Raw genomic sequence first — 23,759 nt, forward strand, 5'->3', positions numbered from 1 at the left:
GAGTGTTTTCACTGGGACCAGTCGAGCGTGAATCTGGGAAAACCTTTTGGAGTTTATTTTTAGACTCTGTGACATCATTGTTCAAAGCCTGTATAGGTTGAGGTTCGTGCATGTAGTTGTTTGTAGACGGGTCAAAGGTAAAACTATCTCAAACTGATATACAATATAGCCTACTTTGATTCGGCATCAAAGCACACAGTTTTGCAGAACAATGAACTCAAAACATTTGCATAGTCAAAACTAAAAAATGTTAGAGCATTTCTTTCTCCCGCTTCTGCTAGTGAATGAAACAAGCGGCTGGCTGCATGTGCATGGTGTCCAGTGTTGCCATATTTTGTGAGAGAAAGCATCCTTGTTGTTGTTTCTAGGAAAACAAGCCCAAAAGAAGCAACTTGAGCACGTCACAGAAAATACCCGATCTGCCATTTTCAAAAACTCTTGCTATAAAATGTGGAATATTTTGAATATTTTTGAAACATGTTAACAACACCAATGCTCCCTGGCACAAAACATTTTCATGAAAAGATTTGAGAACCACTGGTTTAAATGATAATTTAAAAAAATTGGAAGAAAGCCTAAATAAGCAAGTACACTTTAGAAACGAGCCCAAAAAACTGCAACCAGCAACTATGGAATGGAAGCCCAAAGTCGCTTATAATAAGCCGACATGGCAACACAGGCATGGTGTCACCGCAGAGGCTTGGCGCAGTTCCAGTGCTCCGCAGCAGCAAACACACAGAGCGTGCTATGTAACGCGAGCGTCACTGACGCGAAGGGGTGGGGCGTTGCCAAGACAACGCGAGGAATGTTCAACAAAACAGACTGGGTGGTTAGGATCCCCTCTTCGGTTCTTTCAGATCGCTGAGGTGGCACATTTATTGCAGAACTCCCTCTATCTTTATTATCATTACATTTAAGCCTTCACAAAACTTTTTTTTTAGCACACTGGAAGGCTCACAGAAAAATAAAAGCTTCCTTTCAGAGTGATCTATTCAATTCAATTTGACTGATTTAATTGATTTAAGCGTATCCAATTAATATATAGTCTTACCATACTGTTAATAATATGAATTCAATAATTAATATGAAATATTATTTAATATGAATTATTTGTATTATTATTATTTGTTAGTTAGGCCTATAGGTCTATATGGGATAACAGACAGATCGTCTTCTTATGTCTAATGAAGTGCTAAATCCCACTAGAAAAAGTTTATTTTAAGTAAAAATAATAATACATAATAATTATTAAATAATAATAAACTGTGATCCATAATCATATTTAATTGATAAAACGTTGTTTTAACCAATCTGTATGCGAGAGTATGTTAATACAACTATGTATCTGCAGTGGTTGGAGGTAGTCTCCCTAAACTCTTCCATTGAGAAATGTATATCCCTGCCTCTTGACTGAGAAATAGAACCCGAGTTCTTCTAACTTAATTGCCTCTCAATGATTAGGCCTATTTTGTAGCCTACTGGGGCTGTAGGGTTTCCACTTTCCACACATAGTCAAATCTAAGTTAAGTCAAGTCTAATATGAACAGTCCTGGGGAAGACCTACCTGTTCCCTCAAGAGCTGCAGGCAGACAATTATGGAAAAGTACACCCGACCAACCAGTTTGCTAAAGCCTACATTTTTAAGACACACCTCTTGTTAGAATGCACACAAGAGTACAAGCCCTGCCCGAGGGCAAAGTACACACGTCAGGTCAGGATAGACGGATCATGTTGTGACAGGTTCTCCTCCTGTGTGATTGTGTACACAATCTTTGCAGCATTTTACATCCAAATAAACTGCTGCATGCGTATTATGCACTTATAGGCTACGCCAAATCAAACAATGTCCATTTCAGGGGGGGGGGGGGGGGGATTCTAGTATGAAATAGTCAAAAATTAAGTATTTAAAAGTAAATAATGACAAATAGGACTAGGACAAAGATTCTTGATTCTTGAAGTAATGTTGTAAACTCGCTGACCTAACAGCTAATTTAGCCTACTATGTGGATTCATTACTTAAATCATTCCCTTCATTTTTATGTTCAGCTGACAGCTGTCATAGTAGGCTAATAACACACAATATAGACAATTGGCATTTTTAAAATCATTTTCTTAAACCCAGACACCAAGATAGGCAAGTCTGCATAAACACATGACCTTTTTGTTCTTTATTGTACGCTGTGTCTCTTTGTTGTTTATTTATTATCCCATGTTTTCACAGCAGCTTCTATGTTTGTTGTCTTACATCATGTCGCTGTTAGGTCGGACGGTGCATAGGCTACATTTCCCGTAAGGTCCGCCCCTTTTTACAGGATGCACCATATATGGTAAATGACGAAGAGGATTCCCCTGTTTCTGGAAGGTTCCCCCTCTGTTGTGGGCGGGTCTCGGGTCTCGACAAACAATTCTAAATCTTACTTTCGATATACAGACAATGGTACATTAATTGAATGATAATATATTTAGCAAGAAACGACACAATTCGTGGTTTGGGCATGTATTTCTATCTTTTTCTCTCTTTTATGTGTTTTTTGCCTTGTGATTTCGGATGAAGCCCAGAGCCCTCTGATGAAGGCACGCCCCCCTTGTTCACGTCATTACCCGGCCCCCATCCTTTCCTATAAAGCTCGGCGGAGCTGTCAGACTCAACAGTCAAACTTTCAGCAACTCTAGAGAGAACAATAATAGGAAGGACATAGCGAAACGAGCTCAGCTCAGCACTCGGGAGTTACTTACAAACCTAAAAGGGATTTCCTGACAGCTTTTTGGGATTTACTTTCTTTACGAGTTTGTTTCGCTTCCGTAAACAACATGATGTTCACCGCGTTCAACACGGATTGCGATTCTTCCCGCTGTAGCACCGCTTCCCCGGCCGGTGATCATAACCTGGGATACTATCCGTCACCAGCTGGATCCTACTCGGATCTCGGGTCTCCCCAGTCTCAGGTAGGCTTACTACTCAAAATATAATGACACTTGCATTGTAAGGGGCAAATTCAGAATATAGATCCCATCCCATAGATCAGTGGTTCTCTAGCCTTCAATTTCAAGGACCCCCATAACTCTCAGAGTTACCGACCTGTAAAGGGTCCATTTGGAACCCCCTCAAGGAACCCTGAGGGTCCCTAGACCCCACTTTGAGGGCCATAGTTGTCTCTCTTATATTATTATTGCTTAATGCTTAGCATGCAAGCTATGCAACATCCAAAACACCTATTGAATGTAACAGCATCTTTATAATAATAATGATTGCATGTAGCCTATTAGATTTGCTCTGCACCAGAGCAGGGACTTGTTCATTTATTCACGTGGAACCTCCAGAGAGAGGTGTAACGTCACGGCTTACATCACAGGGATATTTATACATTCTTATGCTTTTTATAGACTGACTGACTGCCTACTTCATTAATATGTATCATACTGCTACCTCATGTGCTCAGTGTGCTGATGATTCTTTCTTCATTCCTTACAGGATTTCACTGACCTCACATCATCAAGTGCCTCTTTTGTTCCCACTGTCACGGCCATCTCCGCAAGTCCAGATCTCCAGTGGATGGTTCAGCCTTTCTCCTCAGTTGCCCCTTCCAATAGAGTTCACCCATACAGCTCCAGCCCCAGCCCAGCTTACTCCACATCAGCAATGAAGTCCCCTGCATCCAGGGCTTACAACAAGAAGGGCAGATCAGGCCAGGTAATTGTCATCCCATCCTAATGACTTAAATTACACTGTACAATCCTGAGTATTCATTTAACTCTGAGAGTGCACACATGTACATTTGTACACTGAAGAGTTACACATTTTTAAATGAACGCAGGATTTTACTTAGTATTGTAGCATAACAAGTAGAGTCCTCTGCATTGTTATGCATTAGTTATTATGCATTAGTTATTACATACATTAAAGACTGACTGGAGACTTAATGTCCTCTTTTTGTGTATAGGTTTCAGCTGAGGAGGAAGCGAAGAGAACAGTCCGCAGAGAGAGAAACAAGCAAGCTGCCGCCAAATGCCGCAACAGGAGGAGAGAGCTTACAGATACACTGCAAGCTGTAAGTATTTTACTAATATAATGTAGCTAAAATAATGCAACATCATTCATCATAAGACTTCATGTGTTCAACTGCCAATGGCAGTGTTTTCCGACAGCCAAATGAATGTCCTCCTTTTCTCTGTCTTGACAGGAAACTGATGAGCTGGAGGATGAGAAGGCCAACATTCAGAATGATATTGCTAACCTTATGAAGGAGAAAGAGCGACTGGAGTTCATTCTTGCGGCCCACAGGCCCATCTGCAAGATCCCCTCAGACTTGGACATCACTTTCCCGGTCATGTCAGTTTCCCCTGCCCACTCCTGCAGCTCCAACACCACTGAGGTCTCCATGCAGACTCAGACCTCCCCCGTTTCAGTGGAATCGTGCGCCAGCACAGCCCACCAGTCAGTTTTCACCTCCACCTCCAACTCAATCTTCTCCAATATCTCCATCCTGTCCACCACCGCAGACCCCAACAGCACGGTCAGGTTGACCGACCTGGACACTGCAGCCCTGGAGGAATCTCTAGACCTGCTGACCAAAGTAGAGATGGAAACGGTCCGGTCAGTGCCAGAGGTGGACCTGTCCAGCAGCCTGTACACCACCCAGGACTGGGAGCCCCTCTACACCTCGGCCGGCACCACTGACTTTGAGCCCCTGTGCACACCCGTGGTGACCTGCACCCCGAGCTGCACCACATACACGTCTTCATTTGCATTCACCTATCCCGAGGCCGACACCTTCCCCACCTGTGCCGTGGCCCACAGGAGAGGTAGCAGCAGCAATGACCAGTCCTCCGACTCCCTCAGCTCACCAACCCTACTAGCCCTTTGAGGACTCTTCCACGACAATAGTACTTCCTAATAAAAGCACATTTACTTCAAGTATGAGAGGTTGAAGTGCAGATCACAGGGCTATGGATTGGACTAGCAAAATGTTTATTTTATTTGCCTTTAAATATTCTTGCCTATTTCAACTATGTAGCAAGTCAAAGCATGTTTAACTAATACCACCTAATAGTTTTTATGTTTACAAATAGATTTATTTAATATCTGATGTAATGGTGCTAGATGACAAAGTTGTTGTATTGTTGCTGTGTTCAGAGCAATAGTTACACTATATCTTGATCCATTTCTTTCTGGTTGATGGTTTGTGAGAGTATTGTACAATGTGATTTAAAAGTGATGTGCTATCTATCTATCCATGGTTTGAGTGGTCTTTGTTATGGTATGAAGTTTTCTGTGAAAACTGTATTTATTTTTTAAAATTTAAATTTATTTTTTTACATAAAGAATAACAAGGAAAACATTGAATGTTGTTTCCGAAACCTGTAAATAAAAAAAATAGTAATGTTTAAATTCAATGATTTGCTTTGTCTAATCTTTTTTCTTCCCTCGCTCATTCCACACTTTCTTACACACTTGTCTGCCTCCCCCCAAGCTCTTGCCTGCACAGATATGTAACTAAGGCAGAATAGCAGTTGGAACACATTCAATAGGGTAATTAAAAGAATGCCTAAAATTACTCTCCATAAAGACGAGTGGTCTACATTTTCCTCGCACCTCCATTGGCTCTATTTACTGTTCCGTCTGTTGCCATGGTTATTTACGTCAGGCCAGGCGTCGCACGTCAATGCGTTCTTTTCCATTTGTACTCTGCAACGTTAGCGCGATTACGTTTTACTTCCGTGCCCAAATTTAGATTGTCGCTACATCTTGTTTCTTTCTGCTACGACTAGGCAGCGTTGCCATGTCGGCTTATTATAAGCGACTTATTTTTCTGTAAGGTTGCTTGTAAATATTGTTAGTTGTGGTGTTTGTTTCCAAAGTGTAGTTGCTTATTATTAGGCTTAGCTTCCAACATGTTTTAGTTATTAGTTCAACCAGTGGTTCTCAAATATTTTCATGAAAATGTTTTGTGCCCAGGGAGCATTTGTGTTGTTAAAGAATGTTTCAAAAAATATCCCAAATATTCCACATTTTATTGCAAGAGTTTTTGAAAATAGCAGATCTACAAGCTCACAACACGTTGCATTGTGCGTTGTGAGCTTGTAGATCTGGCTATTTTAAATAGCCGACGGTTTAAAGTGCTCTTGTGACCTAAGTTGCTTCCTTTGGGCTTGTTTTCCTAGACCTGGTTGCTTATTTCTCTCACAAAATATGGCAACGCTAGTATCAGTGTCGCTGACTGCTCTCTTTTGACACTAGGCCTACTGATTTTCTGTTGATCAGGTTGATCCATCTGTGAATCAAAACGTCCTTTACGAGCAAATCCAAATTAGGCTATATAGGCTATGCACGGCTGCAGCTTTTAATTTATTTTTAATTTCAAGAAAACTATAGGCCTATACATTCCCTTTAAACATATGGTTATGATCGAATTAGGGTATAACAGTCCTCTCCTCCTTAAGTCATTATACATTTAAAAACGTTGTAGGCTATAATATTTAGGCCTGGGTTGTGAAATGCGTTTATAATGGCCTACTGTAAATTATATTCTATCTATTAGCTATGATACAGTATTTGCACAGTAGTATCATGGAAGGACTACTGTGTAGCCTACATTGCACACGGACAATATGGCACTTGAACATGAACATACACTGTATCAATATAAATTGAGGACCTACTAGTATTCTACATTGTTTGTAGGTCTACTGTACTGTATGTACTGTACTGGATACTAACTGATATACAAATATGCTCCATGGATGTATGGTAGGTAGTATACGCTATTAATTCACTATTATATAGCCTTACTGATTATGCTGTAGGCCCTACAGCATAATCAGAAAGGCTATATAACAGTGTAGGGGTCCCTCGTTCCAAAGACTTAAGACTCTACCACTACACATTATCAAATGTTTGTAGGTCTGGGGTTTGTCATGTAAATATTGATTAGACGTGTTGACTATAAGTTATTGTGCTTGATCCTTCTGTCTTGCATGGACACTTTTGTATCCACCTGTAGCCTATGTTCCTTTATGTATTGGCTGCTGTAATAACTGTATTTCACCCTTTGGGCTCAATAAAGTGCCTAATCTAAAATGTGGAATTAGCCAGCTTTATCTAACCATACCTTTCTGAAATATTGTTTCAGGGAAAGGGAAACGGCCGGGCCAACACACTATTATTTCAATTTGGGCAAACTTAAAGGTGATAAAAAAGTTTTTTTTTTTTTTCTTCTAATCTTTTCCATCAGGCTGATGCTAAACTGTATAGTTTAGGAAAGGAAACCCTGGGTCACAAAACAAACATTCCATCAAAGTGTCTTGGTACTAATTGGCTTTAAAACAATCCGCACATAACATAAGCTTGAGGGACTTAAACCCACTGATACAAATAATAATCTTTAAATGTGATAAGGAGTTTCCTTGTGTGACTGCAGGCTACTTCCATTACAAACATCATGAAGGAAACTGTCACAGGAAACTTTGAACATCCCCATTAGAATTTTTGCCAAATAGACATGTCATTACTTGTCATAACATTAATATTTAAGACTATTTAGTGTCCGTTGAGCATAAAAGTAACACACCAATACATATTTTTAAGTGAAAATAGGATCTTCTGACAATTACCTTGCTTTGTGAATCTACTTGTTTTGTTACTTTGTAAGAAATATTAAAATTGTATTAGCCAAGGTGTGTAAACTTGGCAACAAATTCTGATCGGCTATTTTCAGCGAATGTTCCCCCCCCCCAGAATAGGGATGCTAGGGTAAAAAAAAGTTCCTATCACACAAAGATTTGGCAGCCCCCTTGTAGTAACTCTGAGGACCCCCTAGGGGTCCCGGACCCACTGTTGAAGACCCATGATATAAAGTGATATTTGACCAATAGGTTTTGTCCCTATAACTGAACTCTCAATAACTCTTCCCAGGAAATACGTTTTATTTGCGTGAGAAGGAGGGGCAGGACAGGACGCCGAGGACGGAAATCCGTCATCGCAATTTCCTCATTCTGGCTGTTTCAACATCCATTTACACAACACTCAAAAAACATCAATCACTTTCTGATTATTGCAGCAATCAATAATCGTCCACACAGTCCATCCTCTAACATAATTTGAACTCAAACTCTCCTCGTAATCCAATCAACATGTGTTAGACAGAAAACAAATGGCTTATACCTGCTAGTTTTATAACCAATCATAACAGCGGGATTTTGAGTACTTGCCTCCGTTTCCCTCTTTTCCTTCAACAACACTTCTATGTGCAATCATGCAGTGTCTAATAAACTCTATTAATACCTCTTTGCCAGCCCCTGGGAAATGGGGGTGGGGGGTGGGCAGCAGAAATAGCAGGTGCCCATTGCTTCTTTTAACATCAGCATCAACAGCAGTAAAATTAGAACACTGTGACGCCAACCTGCGTCGGTGCTGCAACCCAGGGGAAGCAGGCAGCGTATGCTTGAGAAAAGGAGAGGAGGAAAACAGGAGTGGAGAGAGGGGAGGGGGAGAAAGGCAAGGGGTATACAAGGAATAGAGGGGCACAGCGAAGAAGTGAGAGAGAATAGCAAGAGAAGCCTGAGTGGATATCATTTAAGAGAACACTGAGTGGATATATTTTTGAATGCAGCGGTGACGAAAGCCTGGAGTTCGCCTCCATGTTACGACAGCAAGTGCTCAGTTTGGATCAGCTTCATATTCATGAAAACCCATCTTCTGGCACCACTTAGCTCGCAAGAGAGAGAGAGAGGATGTGAATGCTTTAGAAATCCATAAATACCTCCCTGTCTCGCCATTGTGCATGTGTGTCTGTCAAAGTGATACTACACTGTAAGTCAGTTTCTGTACAAAAACAGAAAGTATGCATTTACTGAAGCAAATAGCAAATTATATTAAGTGTTTGCAGATTTTTACTCCCAAATATTTCCCAATTATTCCAATGCTTGTCTATTCACATACTCAAGAAACATGGCATATATTCATATACCATCTCAGGTGTTGTGCCATCAGAGCATTTCTCATAATAGAAGACAGATGTACTGTATACATAAATCCTTCATACAGGGACTGTGATAGGATATTATGTCCAATCACCTCCAATTTTGAAGGTGGACAGTGTCCTGAAATTCCCTCTGACAAATGTGCTTGTCAGTCTCTCTGCTCTACCCAGGAAGTGTTACATTCAGTAATCTTTGACACACCTATTGACGTCAAGAGGTTGTAAACCTTATCACCATTACTGAGGTTGCTGATCACCGAGGTGATATACTGCAGTTCCATTCGGATTGGCCTGCCAATTGTCTCACCCCTATAAAATACAATGGTCATAATAGTGGCTTGAAGGTTACTCAAAAATAAATGAAAGTGCCAGCACAATACAGTTGGAGTGTAAGGAAGGGGAGAACATTCATTAATTTTAAAACAGAAACAATTCCATGAACATTAAATATGGCATTATCTTGAAAGAAATGCACAACACAAATGTTTTTTCTTTAAAATAAAATGTAAAAACAAATTGCCACATGTAATAGATCAGAAGCATGTTAGTGTGGGTGACATGCTATTCTTAGGGGTGATTTGACGCAATAAGAAACAATACATGAGGGATTTCTCTGTTTGGTAATGGTCACTTGGCAGCAGCAGGCATCCTCTTCTTGTCTTATGGGATCAGCAATGTTTCCCTGGAAACTGGACACTGTCACATGTTGTTGGGTAATCCCTTCACTGCTGACAGAAGAATATAGCTTTGGGATTTTTAAAAATATCCTCACTAACAGATAATAAAATACATTTAAAAAATCTAGATTTACTCCACACAAATTGTGTAATTTAGTATTGCATTGATTACAAGGTTCTGCACTTATGGGATTGGGATCATAATACTGAGTCAAATTCAAATAGTGTTTGAGAATGGCAAATTATTTAGCTGATATATATAATATGTGTACATCTACATTATACTGTATAGTGATGCTTATCAGCCCAAGACATAGGCAAGGGTTGATGCCCCTACCCAAGGTTAGATGTAAGTTTATCACATTACATATTAGCTCATTCACAAAGAAAAAGAAAAATAGCAGTTTATCAAGTTAATATATTAACATCGTTGTCAATGAGGAACAGCCCTGCCCTTGGCAAATGAAATGGTATAATCCCACTCTTATTCCCCAACAGTGATGTGGGACGAGAGTTAGTTCAGAGCACAGAATGTATTGCTGGTGTGCGCTGTTATGCTGCTATTATGCTATTCTGTGACCCATCAATGGCAAGTTAGGCAACTGTTTTCTACTGTGTTTCTAGACTCCAGTGTCTCAGCATGGAAATCTACCAAACCATCTGGCCATTTATCTCCTTATTTCTGTGTGATGATCGTTATACAGTGTGATGTCACAGATTAAATCACTTGATCTTATTTTGTACATATGCAATGCATACAACTAAAAGAGTAAAAAAAAAAGTAAAAGGGCTCTACATTCTGATACAAATACACTTTCAGGTCATGATACCAAGTTGATCCAATCAGGAGAGAGAACTCATACTGGATACAGGATAAACAAGTGAACTTGGAAGTGATGAAACATACGAAAAAAATGAAGACAAAATTGGAACTGGAACAATATCAAATTGAAGCTGATAAATGGGCTCTCTCTCCTGAAAGGATGAAATTGGCAACCCATCTCAAAATGTACACCCCTGTTAATGAACAAATACTCTAGTCTATAGCAATGATTACTAACTAATTATTATTAACCAATAAAAAGATCCTGTTTGGCCCTGTGTGTCTATTTGTGTGTGTTCTTTTTTTCTATTCCATCATCATTTTACATTGCCACAAATCATTGTGACAGAGAAATAATCTATCAAACACAAATTTCCAATCTTTTTGTGCGGTTTTGTGGGTAACAGGAACGGCAGTGCCCACTCTTCCCAGGTGCCCAGTTTTCCCTAGTGCCCAGAATGTTTTGGTGCCTAAGGAAATTTGGGCACCTGGAAGAGTGGGCACTTTGGGGTGGAGAAGAGTGGGCACTAGGGAAATCTGGGTTAAATATAACTTACCATCAACAAAGCAGCATGCTATGTAAAGTTTTTATTTAAATCCACAAATCCTAATTCAGTTGCCCAGTCTTCCAGGTGCCTAGTCTTCCTGGTGCCCAGATCCCCCTAGTCCCCACTCTTAGTCTTCTCCACCCCAAAGTGCCCACAATCCCCTATAAGTGTCCACTCTTCATAGTGCCCAGTTTTCCCGGTGCCCACCTTTCCTCAATGGTGCCAACTCTTCCCTTGTGCTCAGTCTTCCCCAAAAATATTGTTCCCAGATTTCCATAGTGCCCACCTTTTCTGCATTCGTTTTGTGACACCGTACCTTTACCAAATAGCAAAAAAAAGCAACACTGAAACAGCACTGAGTGCGATCCATCCTCCGTGCCAGCGTTGGTGCTAGAGAGCGACCCAGACAACACACAAACATCCGCAGACGGAGTACTGTTGCTTTGCTGGCTGGCCCGGGTTGGTTGGTTTCTTGGTTGGTTGGTTGGTAGCAGCAGCAGCCATGGCCCGACTCGCCGCACTACTGCTGTTACCGGTTCTCATTGAATCGGTGTTCTCCATCTCGTTCTTCTTGCCGGTCAACTCGAGGAAGTGCCTCCGGGAGGAGATCCACAAGGACGTGCTGGTCACGGGGGAGTACGAGATCAGCGAGCAGTCCAACACCAAGACCAACCTGAAGGTGAGCAAAGCCTCATCATCAGGTAGCATCTGCTAATATACGCCGTCGTACGGTGGCGTCGCGCGGCGGGGAAATGGCCGATCTACAAGCTCACAAAGCGTCGCGACATAGACGCCTTGTGAGCTTGTAGATTGGCCATTTCCCCGCCGCGCGACGCCACCGTACGAGGAAGCACAAACACCGGGGCTGGCTTTGAGAGAAGAAGGCCCCGCAGGGAAAGCAAGAGCTCCAGGTCTTCACAGTGTGTCTCTGTTTGTATTGTTATGGTGATGGGGAACTGTTAGACAGTAAAATGCATTGATTTGTTGTGACTTTGGTTGGCCTTAATCTGGACCCCGCCGGGCAAGAACAATAAAGCACTAAGTGACAGCTGTTGTTGTCCTGTTAGCTAAGCTAAGCTAACGAGGAAACTGAACGGGGCCCAGTGGCAAGTCTTCCTATTGCCTGAAGTCTATCACCTCGAGCTTATTTTATTTTTGCTTTCTTTATTTTATTTTTCCAATTTTGTAACTGCATTTTGTCCTGTTATTTGTAATTATAATGTTGACATTTTGTCCAAAAATAAATAAATTAAAAAATAGCATCTGCTGCTAAACGGAGATTGATTTCCGTATATTTTAGTTTTACTTTTATATCAAAGTATCATAGACTTCACGAACGAACACACGTGCTTATCTATCTGTGCATGTGTGTGTGTGTGTGTGTGTGTGTGTGTGTGTGTTGTTCGATTTCCAACTAAGACCATCCTGTTTAAGGCACAAGCGACTAGTCCATGCTGCTGCTCTAGATGTTACACGTCAGTCTTATCCTCCCCAATGAATCCCCATTGAGCTGCAGTCACACGTTAGCACAATTAGCACATTAGCCGAGACGCTGCCACTGATAAAACACAGATGCTCGTATTTCATCAGAGTGGCCCATCTGACATCCTAATAAAAAAGGAGGAAAAAAGTTTCTGTTACATTTTGATTGTCAAATGCACGTGGGTACTGATGTATCTGTTTGACATGGGCAGTAGCAGATGTTTCTAGAGCTGATACACATAGGATGGTTGTTCTGAATTGAATTGAATTGAATACTCAGGACTACAATGGAAACAAACCCCTAGGGTTATCCGTTTAACAATCATTGTGAAATCGTGCCACTGATGTACTGTTTACAAAGTATTCAATCAATCAATACATTTTCATTAAATTGAAAAAGAGAGAGGTGGGCACTCATCAGAAGAATAGTTCACAGTTCGCGTGTATCGGGTGCATGGTTCTGGCAGAAATACTATCTTAGAAAAGATCATACAGAACATTATGATCTGCTGCTGGGGCTTATGACTAAATAAACAAGAAATCCTAAAAGGATCAAGTGAGTGCAGGTGATCTTTTCTAAGATACTGTTCTCATTTACATGTCTGGAAATCAGCTCACTATACATGCTTGAGGTTGTTAATTGTCCTGGCCTGATGTTTTAGAGTACACGTTTAATAGTATGCCACCTGACGTTATCATCGATGTCCTCTGCGTTACAGATCACAGATTCCTCAAGCCACACGCTTTATTCAAAGGAAGATGCAACAAAAGGGAAGTTCGCATTCACCACAGAGGACTATGACATGTTCGAGGTGTGCTTTGAGAGCAAATCGCCTATGGGTAAGTACACTAACTGAACCAGGAAGCTCACGCCAAGAAAACTGCCCATTTTTGTTTTGAGTCCCTATTTGAAATGTATCATGCACCATTATGCCCCCATCTGTGAGTATCAAAAGGTGAGCAAGCTTGTCACATGCTATCCAGACACACAATAGACAGTTTTAACAATGTATTTTGCAACTGTTTTTGTGATACATCTTTTCACAATTTTATTGTGAAGTGATGGTAATTTGATTTGGCTGAATTTGAGGTATACATATGTTATATAACTCCGTTTCTTTGACAGTTCCAGCTGATTAGACCTAGCCTAACAGTGAATTTGTTCTTGTCAACCAGGAACCGGGAGGGTCCCTGACCAGCTGGTCAATCTGGACATGAAGCATGGTGTGGAGGCCAAAAACTATGAAGAAGTGAGTAAAACTTGTAGAGGTAGACCATTTATGACACATTACCTCTGTTCAGCGCTTAATTAGTAAATTATTGCTGGAGCTTGTGAATCTGACAGTCACAAGCAGTCTTCTGTGACTAGCCGATCTTCAAGCTTGCATCCGTGGCGCGTTTTCAGTGCATGGCACTATCGTGCACAACAGAGTATAAATTAAGCTTTCGAATTTGGTGGGGAAAATCACAGATGTCAGAATTACCCCTCACCTCCTGGGTTTTAGCCATTACCCTTGGTGGCCTTGACATTGTTCTTGTTCACCGTGTTTACAACAAAATTCTTCAGACTTTAGAAAATGTTTAATTGCATCACAAATTGCAATTCCAGGTGCTTGCCCACATCATGGAATTTGTAGGAACTAGGAGAACAGCCTAAATAGACAGAGTTTCTATCGAGGGATAAGATATTTATCTATAGAGATAGATGTATTTAAAGAAAAACTATACACATTATATATACTAGACCATACCCGGTCGACGCATCCGTGGGGGGATATGCACACATGATCTGGCAACCCGGGAGGCGACATTGTTTGACACATAAGCGCTAATAAGAAGCTGAGATTTGATGAAATTGAAAAACGGGCTTCACAGTTAAGTTCAGATGGTAATGGTCAATGGCTGTGTGCAAAATCAGAGCAATTGGTCCAGCCACTGAGGAGAACCGGGTAGCTTCACTCACCACTACAGACAGAGGTTACTAGAATTATAGTAGGACTAGACCATACCCGGTCGACGCATCCGTGGGGGGATATACGCACATGATCTGGCAACCCGGGAGGCAGTTCGTCCCATAGCTCGCGGGGCCATCCCACTGCTGGGCAGCCCCGTAACCATGGCGACATTCTTTTACACAAAAACGTTAATAAACAGCTGAGATTTGGTGAAATTGAAAAACGGGCTTCACAGTTAAGTTCAGATGGTAATGGTCAATGGCTGTGTGCAAAATCAGAGCAATTGGTCCAGCCACTGAGGAGAACCGGGTAGCTTCACTCACCACTACAAACAGACAGAGGTTACTAGAATTATAGTTGTGTGTGTGTGTGTGTGTGTGTGTGTGTGTGTGTGTGTGTGTGTGTGTGTGTGTGTGTGTGTGTGTGTGTGTGTGTGTGTGTGTGTGTGTGTGTGTGTGTGTGTGTGTGTGTGTGTGTGTGTGTGTGTGTGTGTGTGTATATGTATATGTATATGTATATATATATATATATATATATATATAAAAAAGCACTGGCCACCAAGTCAATGAATCCTGTGGCCAAAATTCAAAAAACATGTTTTATGTACAGTATAAACATGGTTATGTATATGAGAATGCGTAGTTGGTAAGACAACAGTGTTACACTGTTACTCTAATGTGATACTGTAGGCTTATCTTGCATCTCAATTTTAAACCATCTTTATGATGTAGGAGACTGCATCACTGTGGTAAGAGTAGGTAACTTTTAGGTCTGTATCATAAATGTGGTGATTCAGCATTTCTATAGATTCCTCTGACTATTATAGCTTTGCTGAAGTGATGCCTCAAAGCACATTAGGCCTGTTCAGATATCACCGATTAAAGGGAAGTTCACCGATAATGTTTACTTCAACGGTAATATGGTGATTTTAACTAACTTACTATCAGAGCTAAGACGTTATAAAAAGCTCTATAATGTGTACGGATTGGTGCAGTGACTAATCTCACTGACAGTGTTTTTATATCCACCAACCAGAGCATGTGAGCGGAGCGGAGCGGGTGAAAATGCCGCTCCGCGCTCCAGGGGGCTGAAATGCCGCTCGCTATTCGCTCATGTTAAACCCCCCCCGCTCCGCTCCCCGTCGCTCCTCGCTCACGTTGATTTGCGCAAATCTCGCTCCACGCTCCGCTCAAACCGGGTCGCTCAACAGTAAAAAAAAAAGAAAAGAAAAAGAAAGTAGAAATTCTAATGACATCTCGGTGCGCTGTGCACTGCGGATGTCTGTGTGTCTCTGAGTCCGTGCGACCGGGCATGCTCAAACATTCGGTGCGCGGCCCCCGCGAGGGCGGCCTGGAGCGGGAGGCGGTCCTCGCTCTGAGTAGCGCTCCAACCTTTTTATAACCAGCTCCGCGCTCACGTCAAAATCGCGTCGCTCCGCTCCGCTCACATGCTCTGCCACCAACCAATCTAAAATTGAGGGAACAGCCAAAACGAACACATTTCAATCTGTAAAGCCAAACTAAGTTTGAAAAAGTTTGAGAGTATATACAAGCCATTTAAAATGCTTTATATAATGTTCAAATCAAATTTTAAAATGTATGCTGCCGTCATTACATTAAAAATGCTCCACCTCCAACCTTGACATTATCATTTTCCTCCCCAGATGCATTGTTTTTTCAGTGTAGGGCAAGCCATCATTTTTTTTAAGCCTTTACCTTTAACAAATCTGAGTGGTAGCTCTTGCGTGAGGGTTCTCTTCTCAGATCGACTGGGATGCAGTAAACAAGTTAATAATGGGGTTGGGTTGCGTTTGGTTACCTCCAGCGTTATGCCTGGTTGTGTGCTGTGTCATGCACTGAAAATAACAAATCTACAAACTCGCAAAGCATTGCGCTGCAACAAGTTGTGAGCTTGTAGATTCGTTATTTTCAGTGTGTGACACCGGTACGAGACCAAATATAATTCACCCTTTACTTTGCCTTGATGGTTCATGCCCTGGTCCAGGTGTTTGGAGTTTCTGACTTCAGGTAAACTATTAGTAGCATGCAAGTTTGATTGGACACAACCTACATGCAACTTTTTCATATTCTTTCAAATCAAAGTATGCAAAAACGTTTTTTTTGGAACCGACATTGTGTGTGTGTGCCACCTGTTAGCGGTAGAAGCTTATTTACTCAAATAATGGTCGAATAAGACTTTTATTAAAGTCTCTCAAAAACAGGTCTGCTTGTTTGGTTTGACCACCTACCACTTTTATAAGTTGTGCTGAAAGCACAATGATATCATTAGCAACCTATTTTCTCAGGGTAAGTGTCAAGTTATTTACTTTTCACATAACCTGAAATCCTTTCCTAATAGCAAGTCTTGTCCTGCTATGTTGTAATGAAACAGTTGCAGATCTGTAATGGTATTCTGTATTTGAATTGGAGAAAATAGTGACTAGATGACTAAAATCCAACAAAAACAAAACGTATTATTAAGACAGTCTGTCCCAAAAGATGGAGTTATTTATTTGTGTATTTATTTATTATATTTGATAACATTTGAAAACTTTTTTTTGTAATAAAAGCTCACATATTCCCAATGTGTAATGGAAGGACAATCGAAAAAACAAGAACAACCACGTGCTCACAGTAGATATAAAAAGGTAACTAAAGTAAAAAGTGTCAATGGTGCTCACTGATCAAACCGGATCAAAACATGTGAAAAAGCAACAGACAATCCGGGCACTCAGGAGTAAAAAGGAGGAACAGCCTTTATTTATTAAAAGGCAGCTGCCAACATGTTTCAACCTCGGAAGGTCTTCATCAGGGCAAAAATGCTAGAAGAATTGTTTTAATTAATCATTTTCAGTCCTCAAGGTTACAGAGTTCATTTTGAGAACAGACTTCTTATGATTACCTGGAACGGTAGCTGCGTCAGAGATACTGAGAGAAGACTTTTTACAATAAGTGTACAGTAAAAATCCTCAGTGTTAATTCATCCATTTATAACTCTGAGCATTTACAAATGTAGCCATTCCGTACACTCTGAGTCATATGCACACTGGGGATTTTACTGTGTAGAAAGGCAAAGCTAGGAGCTGAGAGAATCACCCTCCACCCACTCACAAGCACGCACGTATTTGCGTACACTGCAGTGCACAAAAATGCTCAGCCGTTCTACCGAGTATCTGTGTGGGCAGCGAGAGTTCAGAGAACAATTGAGTGTGGGCAACCTCTGCTGTCTGTTGGTGGCAAATACGTCTGTGAATGAGCGTCAGTGTAATCATACGCAGTGTAGTAGCAGGAGGAGACTGGTGAATCACTTTAAACCTGGCGTCCCTATTTTGGGCATAAAATGATTTTTAGAAATGGACGATCTACAGGCTCACAACATGTTGCAATGTGACGCATTGTGAGCCTGTAGATCGGCTATTTTCGCCACGCGACTAAGTGTAAAATAAGGCTTAACATGTTTGCAAGAATCTCTGTCTCTCGCATATTGTTTGAACAGAACAATACATGAACTTTACCAAGACAAACGCAAACTACTGTTTATTGATTCTGGCCTTCCCATAGAGGATGTGATTGGAGGATATATTATTTTGTGATGTCAACTGCTACGGCCCAGTGCAAGAGAGACACTTACTGAACATGTCAACTGGTACTGCCCAGTGCAAGAGAGACCCTTACTGGACAAAGAGAGTCATAGCAGCATAGGGAATTTTCTTGTTGGCAAATGTCCCTCTTGTAATATATATCCTCCCTGTTCTATAGAATTGTTATTAGATTTTTCAAGTTATAACAGTTAAAAGGGGCTAGATTAAAAGGGTAACAAACATAAGTATTAACTAATATTAGTATACATACAATGATGTGCTTTAGGGATGCACAAACCTGACTTGAATTTTCAACTGCTCTGGTGAAGATTGTTATTTTTCTATCAAGCAACACTGTTGTACTACAAAATATAAATAGGGACATAAGATTCATCAAATAAATTCTATAACGTCCTCTGTCCTAACAGATTGCCAAGGTAGAAAAACTGAAGCCTCTGGAGGTGGAGCTGAGGCGGTTGGAGGACCTATCGGAGTCCATCGTCAATGACTTTGCTTACATGAAGAAGAGGGAAGAAGAGATGCGAGATACCAATGGTATGAAAACAATGCAGTTAGACTCATGCGCCAACTGTACAGCAGCGGTTCTCAAACATTTTTCTTGTGAAAGACCCCATCTGCTCTTTATATCCCAATATCCCGGAGGGACTGCGACATTACCATTGCTGTGTAAACGGAAGTTGGTTGTAGCTTAGCGCCTGGGACTGGACTGTACAGTTTTATCACGTTGCAAACCACAGTTTTAGGATTCTGTTGCAAGGTGCAAGTTGTCTTGTTGGTCTGGACTGGGCTTAAAGGTATACGGGGGAGTTCAGAGGTAAATAAACACCAGCAGTACTTTTCCCCGACCACCAGGGGGTGACGCAGGAGGGAGTTCCATAGCGAGGTACTTTTTAAGGGATGGTGCCCCAAAACAGGTTGCTTTATTGGGATACAATATGCGGAAATTCCCGCCCTGCTGGTTCTCTGAATTTTTATTTTTAAATAGGCTCTTTCATGATAAATTGACCACATATATGAAGTTAAACAACTAAATTCTATCCACACGCTATCTTAAAAGTAAATTCTGTGCCTCAAAAACGAAGTTTGAGAGCGTTTTAAAACCGAAAGTAAACGTTCATACGGACACGGACGCGCACATGCGTGCGTTAATTTACGTCCCGGACATAAACATAGAACACATAAACATTAGGGAAAATGCGGATTTCAGAAGGAGGACTGTGTTTCAATGAAGGAAAACACCCCAGCATCATTATATAGTGGCTGATAGAGGGGGGAAAAATGCAAAATATATATATATATATATATTTTAAATTTAGGCTTAATGTTCCCTACAATACCTTTAAGATACCTGCACAGTTGTCAGTCTTGTGTTGTAGTCATGTTTATAGTTTTGACAGAAATAAAAAATGGAAGCAGCTTGAATGCAGAACAATACTTAATTGTGTTATAAACCATTGCAACAAAAAAAAAACTTTAGCAGCAAGGAACACTTAAACATTTGTGCAGCATTTATGTCATCAGCCATTTAAGAGTTCCCTGCTGTTAAATGTGCTTTTATTTGATGGTTGTGCACAATAATATTATTCTGCCTTCACAGAGATTCCATTTTCAAGATTATAATTTTTTTGGGTCCCTCACTGTTTGATGTTTATAGTTAGCAAATGAGGATTTTCTCCAATATGCATAGTCTAAACTTGCTTCACCTGCTGACGCGTTTCTCAGAATGTTTTTTGACTGTAGGCAGGTAGTGAATTGCGAAAGATACAACATGGATCTTTCACTAAACATGTTCGGGTCACACAGGGATGAAGTTCATGCCCATCATTGTGGAGATTGGGCTTCAAAGCTTACACTGTTCCTCCAGCTTGGATGGGTGCTCCAACGAATACAATTGGCCATATTCGCGGGTGGGAACTCATTAGGGGTGGGTCATTTCTGGCAATGCACTAGCAACCCCTACAGGTTGGTCAGGTTGCCTGTACTGAAATAAAAAAACAGACAAAAAAAATCCCTAAACATTTTGTGTACATCACCAGTTTTTTTTATGGACATTTCTTTGACATGCTTGGTTGTGCTGTGTTTTCTAAGGATCTGAATTGCCCAAGAGATTTTTGTGACACTTGTGGTTCTTTATATCTGCTACCTGTGAGACTAATGCCACTTTCTATTCTACTTTCCCCATCCCAGAGTCCACCAACACACGTGTGCTGTACTTCAGCATCTTCTCCATGTGTTGTCTCATTGGCCTGGCCACCTGGCAGGTCTTCTATTTGCGGCGCTTCTTCAAGGCGAAGAAGCTGATCGAGTAAAGCGGCCACAAGCTCCTACCTCAGGGGCAAAGCTGCCTGCCAAGTCAGTCAATACATCCCAACATCCACCCTCCTTGGACTAGCTTCAGCAGACAACAGCAAAGCAGGGTTGAGGGGCTCAGACTCTAGTTTTCAGGGCTGTGTGAGAGAAAGAGTATGAAGGTTGTCTTCTGGAACATGATACACCTGCTTATTTAGTAGTCTGAAACATGAAAAGCGCTGTAGAAAAAAATACGAATACGTATGAGACATGGGAAACACATCTAGCTGCAAAAGTGCGATGTGTCTTTTTTATGTTACCTCACGTTTCTGTCTGCACTGTTTTGATCGTTGAATCTTACTGAATAAGAACCTGTTGCTTCAATCAATTGTTACAGTTACGTGCGTTTGATTTTTGAGCTCAGTTTGAATGGATGTGCCATGAGAGAATGTATATTGCCCTTCTATTGTTGTACAAAATCTTTGCCATGCCAAGCAAACTAGATCCTTGGTGCCCTTTTTATCAAGTGAAGGCTTATTTTGAATAGCAAGGTGGATTGTTGTTACTTTGAAGAGGAAATTGGCAACCACTGACTTTTTGTTATGTCACCTAATTTGCATATATGTTAGCTAAATTTGACAGTGTCTTTAGTTTTGTTTTCATGTTGTAAATGCTACTTATTTGCTTTCACAGGTATTGGCGGGTTTGTAAGTTATCAGAGATATCCTTAGTTTAAAAAGTAGGTCACTTCTATTAACTATTGCACGGTCAGATCTTCTTTTCAAAGATGAACATAAATATTGTGTCTCAAACACATTTGCAACACCAATTGACAAAAAAACTAAAATGTTTGGGCAAAATGCTCTCCACTTGGGCTAAGTATGGCTAAGGAAAAAACTTGCAGCATCATGTGTAGCTATCAGTTATTTCCAGATATATAGTTCTGCCCATTTTATAAGATTCCATTCAGGCTGTTAAATGAATATAACTTTCCCTTGTCAGGTTGGAATAAGTTGTGGCTTTGAAGGGACATGTTAAGTATCCAAATTTGTTGGTAGAATTTGTTCTGGAGAACACCATACTGCATACATTGACAGGTGATGCTTTATTATTTGTCCTGGTTATCAATTCAAAATTACAGTACTTGCTGATCCATCCAGTGTGTTTTTTGGTTTTCTTTTGAATTCATTATAAGGCTTGGGTATTGCGAGCATATGGGTGGTTGCACATATTGCAGATTGTTTTTCACAGGGTTTAATTAAGACATCTGTCATGGGTACATTTTTAACAGTGAACATGCGCGTTGTGCGCAAACAATGATTTTTATGTTGATTGATACATTTTGTAAAGGTTTATGTTGGGCTTTTATTCAATAAAATATTGGATGGATTTACATTGGTGATGTCTCAAATATTTGCTTTTGTCCCCCATTGGGACCACTAATGCTGAAAATCACGGTGCTGTGTAAGGCAATAACATTCCTGCCAACTCCTGTTTTCACGAGGAGACTCCTGTTCTTCGACCATTTCTCCTGGACAACTCCTGTTCTTCCATTTCTACTATTTTGAGGGATTCCACCCTTTTTGATTGACCCCTCACTGATATGCAGCCACAGCCATTCATGTTAATTTGCTAGTTCCTTGAGTTTTTGATATAAATTATAATGGCAGTATTTGATTGTTCTTTTTGTTGGAAGGTGTGAGTGGGCTCTCTCTCTCTTTGATTCTGGCACACACCCTCTTTCTGAGAGAATGGGAATGTCATTCTTTTACTGTCGCTTTATGTATATTATGTCTGGATAAACTCCAGACATAATGGAGCCTTTTGCAAAGGCTAAAATGCAATGTAGATAGCATGTTATGTAAACAGATGCCAGGTCATTTGTAGACCTGCCGCCTATTACACAAAAGGAGAATTAAATAAGCCTGGATTTAAGTCAAATCCAGGTTTGACAAAGTCTGGTCCGTACAGCCTGGTTTATTCCGTTCCATGAACGCCAAGCCAGGCTGAAAAGGAGCGACTTTGTCGAGCTAGAACGTGTCAAGCCAGGATGGTAAAGCCAGGCTTCACGTATCCCTATACAAGACCATGAAAGTCTATAGCAGAATCCTTGAACTTGACCTATCATGGAGCCCAAAACCAGGTGTTCTTCTCTGTGGCTGAAAAGCAGCACTGCAGCAGCTCATGGAACAGTGGCGTTCCCAGGGCAGGCGAGATCCCCCCCTCGGGGTACTCGGGGAAAAATCTCAGGGGAAACAAGTTAACAACACTACACTGACTACAAAACTGAAACACGTTAATAAAAACAATATACAAGTATAATCAATCAATCAATTCTTCAGCGGTGGTCTCTTCATGTTGTAGTTTAGTAATGAATGGCTCAAGCTGCTCTCAGAGCCCCTTTTATGCCAGGTGAGTCGAACCAATTGCTCCCGGATTTGAGTCTGGAGTCCCAAGACTCAAGACCCAAAAGAGTCTTGAGTCGAACCAATTACTCCCGCGGAGACATCAAATTTCTCTTTTGGGGCTTAAGTCCCAAGACTCAAGGCCCAAAAGAGAAATTTGATGTCTCCGCGGGAGTAATTGGTTCGACTCAAGACCCAAAAGAAGGTGAACTGACTGTAATGATTCAAAATGTCATATATAGAATGGAAACCCCATTCAAACTTTAAAATGTTCATCTTACTGTGGACATGTTTGCCTGAAAAGGAATCTTTGAAATGTTTAATAGTTTTAGAATTGTACTCCTTTAAAAGTTCAGAGATTTAAAATGGAGGTCGATGGCCGAATTTGGGACCTCAAAAAAACACTTTCACCTAGAAACTCCATTCACAGATCAAAAATTCCACCTTACTGTGGACATGGGTCAGGGGATCTTAGAATAATCTCACATTCTATTCCAATTCACTTTTTAAACAATTATTTTACTGATTTTCCTTTCAGACCCCAAATTAGATATTGCTAAATTTTTCAAATATTCACTTCCAATTTGAAGCTCAGATTATACTAAGATCCCCCGGGCCCCTGTGAAGGTATCTTAGTATAATCTGAGATTCAATTCGAATTCACTTCTCAAGTCTATCTTACTGATTTTCGTTTCAGAACCTAAATAAAACATTGCTTGTTTCTGTCTGCTTCTGTGATGTATGTCCTGTAATGTACTTTGTGTAATGTATTGTGTATGTCCTGCCTGTATCTTGAACGGTAACGTCATGGACACAAAGCAAATTTCGGTGAAAGCTGACAATAAAGTTGTATCGTATCGTATCGTATCGTATTGCTTCATTTTTTCAATTTTCTATCCCACCAAAAAATCTGGAAAATGCTCCATTTTTCTGATATTGTGCTTAGTATTTTGGCTTCTTTTGATTTGGGACTGACACTGAGAAAAGCTCAAAATATTTTT

The 23,759-nt window shown here is 40.7% G+C and overlaps 2 protein-coding genes across 2 annotated transcripts; both read left to right on the top strand.

The window, feature by feature from the left end:
- Positions 1 to 2,661: 2,661 nt before the first annotated feature.
- Positions 2,662 to 5,394, top strand: fosab (v-fos FBJ murine osteosarcoma viral oncogene homolog Ab). Its single transcript, XM_084082886.1, has 4 exons — positions 2,662 to 2,946; positions 3,473 to 3,691; positions 3,942 to 4,049; positions 4,182 to 5,394. The coding sequence occupies exons 1-4, from the start codon at positions 2,812 to 2,814 to the stop codon at positions 4,863 to 4,865; spliced, it is 1,146 nt and encodes a 381-aa protein (XP_083939012.1). The 5' UTR covers positions 2,662 to 2,811; the 3' UTR covers positions 4,866 to 5,394.
- A 6,082-nt stretch (positions 5,395 to 11,476) lies between these two features.
- Positions 11,477 to 21,746, top strand: tmed10 (transmembrane p24 trafficking protein 10). The gene is made up of 5 exons (XM_084083417.1): positions 11,477 to 11,705; positions 13,228 to 13,348; positions 13,685 to 13,758; positions 18,472 to 18,598; positions 20,252 to 21,746. Exons 1-5 carry the CDS (start codon positions 11,529 to 11,531, stop codon positions 20,371 to 20,373), a joined length of 621 nt encoding a protein of 206 aa, XP_083939543.1. The 5' UTR covers positions 11,477 to 11,528; the 3' UTR covers positions 20,374 to 21,746.
- The last annotated feature ends 2,013 nt before the right edge of the window (positions 21,747 to 23,759 follow it).

The sequence above is a fragment of the Gymnoscopelus microlampas genome (genome assembly GCF_963454915.1).
Source record: "Gymnoscopelus microlampas genome assembly, chromosome: 16".
In the NCBI taxonomy this organism is placed as follows: Eukaryota; Metazoa; Chordata; class Actinopteri; order Myctophiformes; family Myctophidae; genus Gymnoscopelus; species Gymnoscopelus microlampas.

Coding starts and splice junctions, on each gene's coding strand:
- tmed10 (XM_084083417.1), top strand. CDS start 11,529: ATGGCCCGACTCGCCGCACTACTGCTGTTACCGGTTCTCATTGAATCG. Junction 11,706..13,227: donor ACACCAAGACCAACCTGAAG/GTGAGCAAAGCC, acceptor TCTGCGTTACAG/ATCACAGATTCCTCAAGCCA. Junction 13,349..13,684: donor TGAGAGCAAATCGCCTATGG/GTAAGTACACTA, acceptor CTTGTCAACCAG/GAACCGGGAGGGTCCCTGAC.
- fosab (XM_084082886.1), top strand. CDS start 2,812: ATGATGTTCACCGCGTTCAACACGGATTGCGATTCTTCCCGCTGTAGC. Junction 2,947..3,472: donor TCGGGTCTCCCCAGTCTCAG/GTAGGCTTACTA, acceptor CATTCCTTACAG/GATTTCACTGACCTCACATC. Junction 4,050..4,181: donor TTACAGATACACTGCAAGCT/GTAAGTATTTTA, acceptor CTGTCTTGACAG/GAAACTGATGAGCTGGAGGA.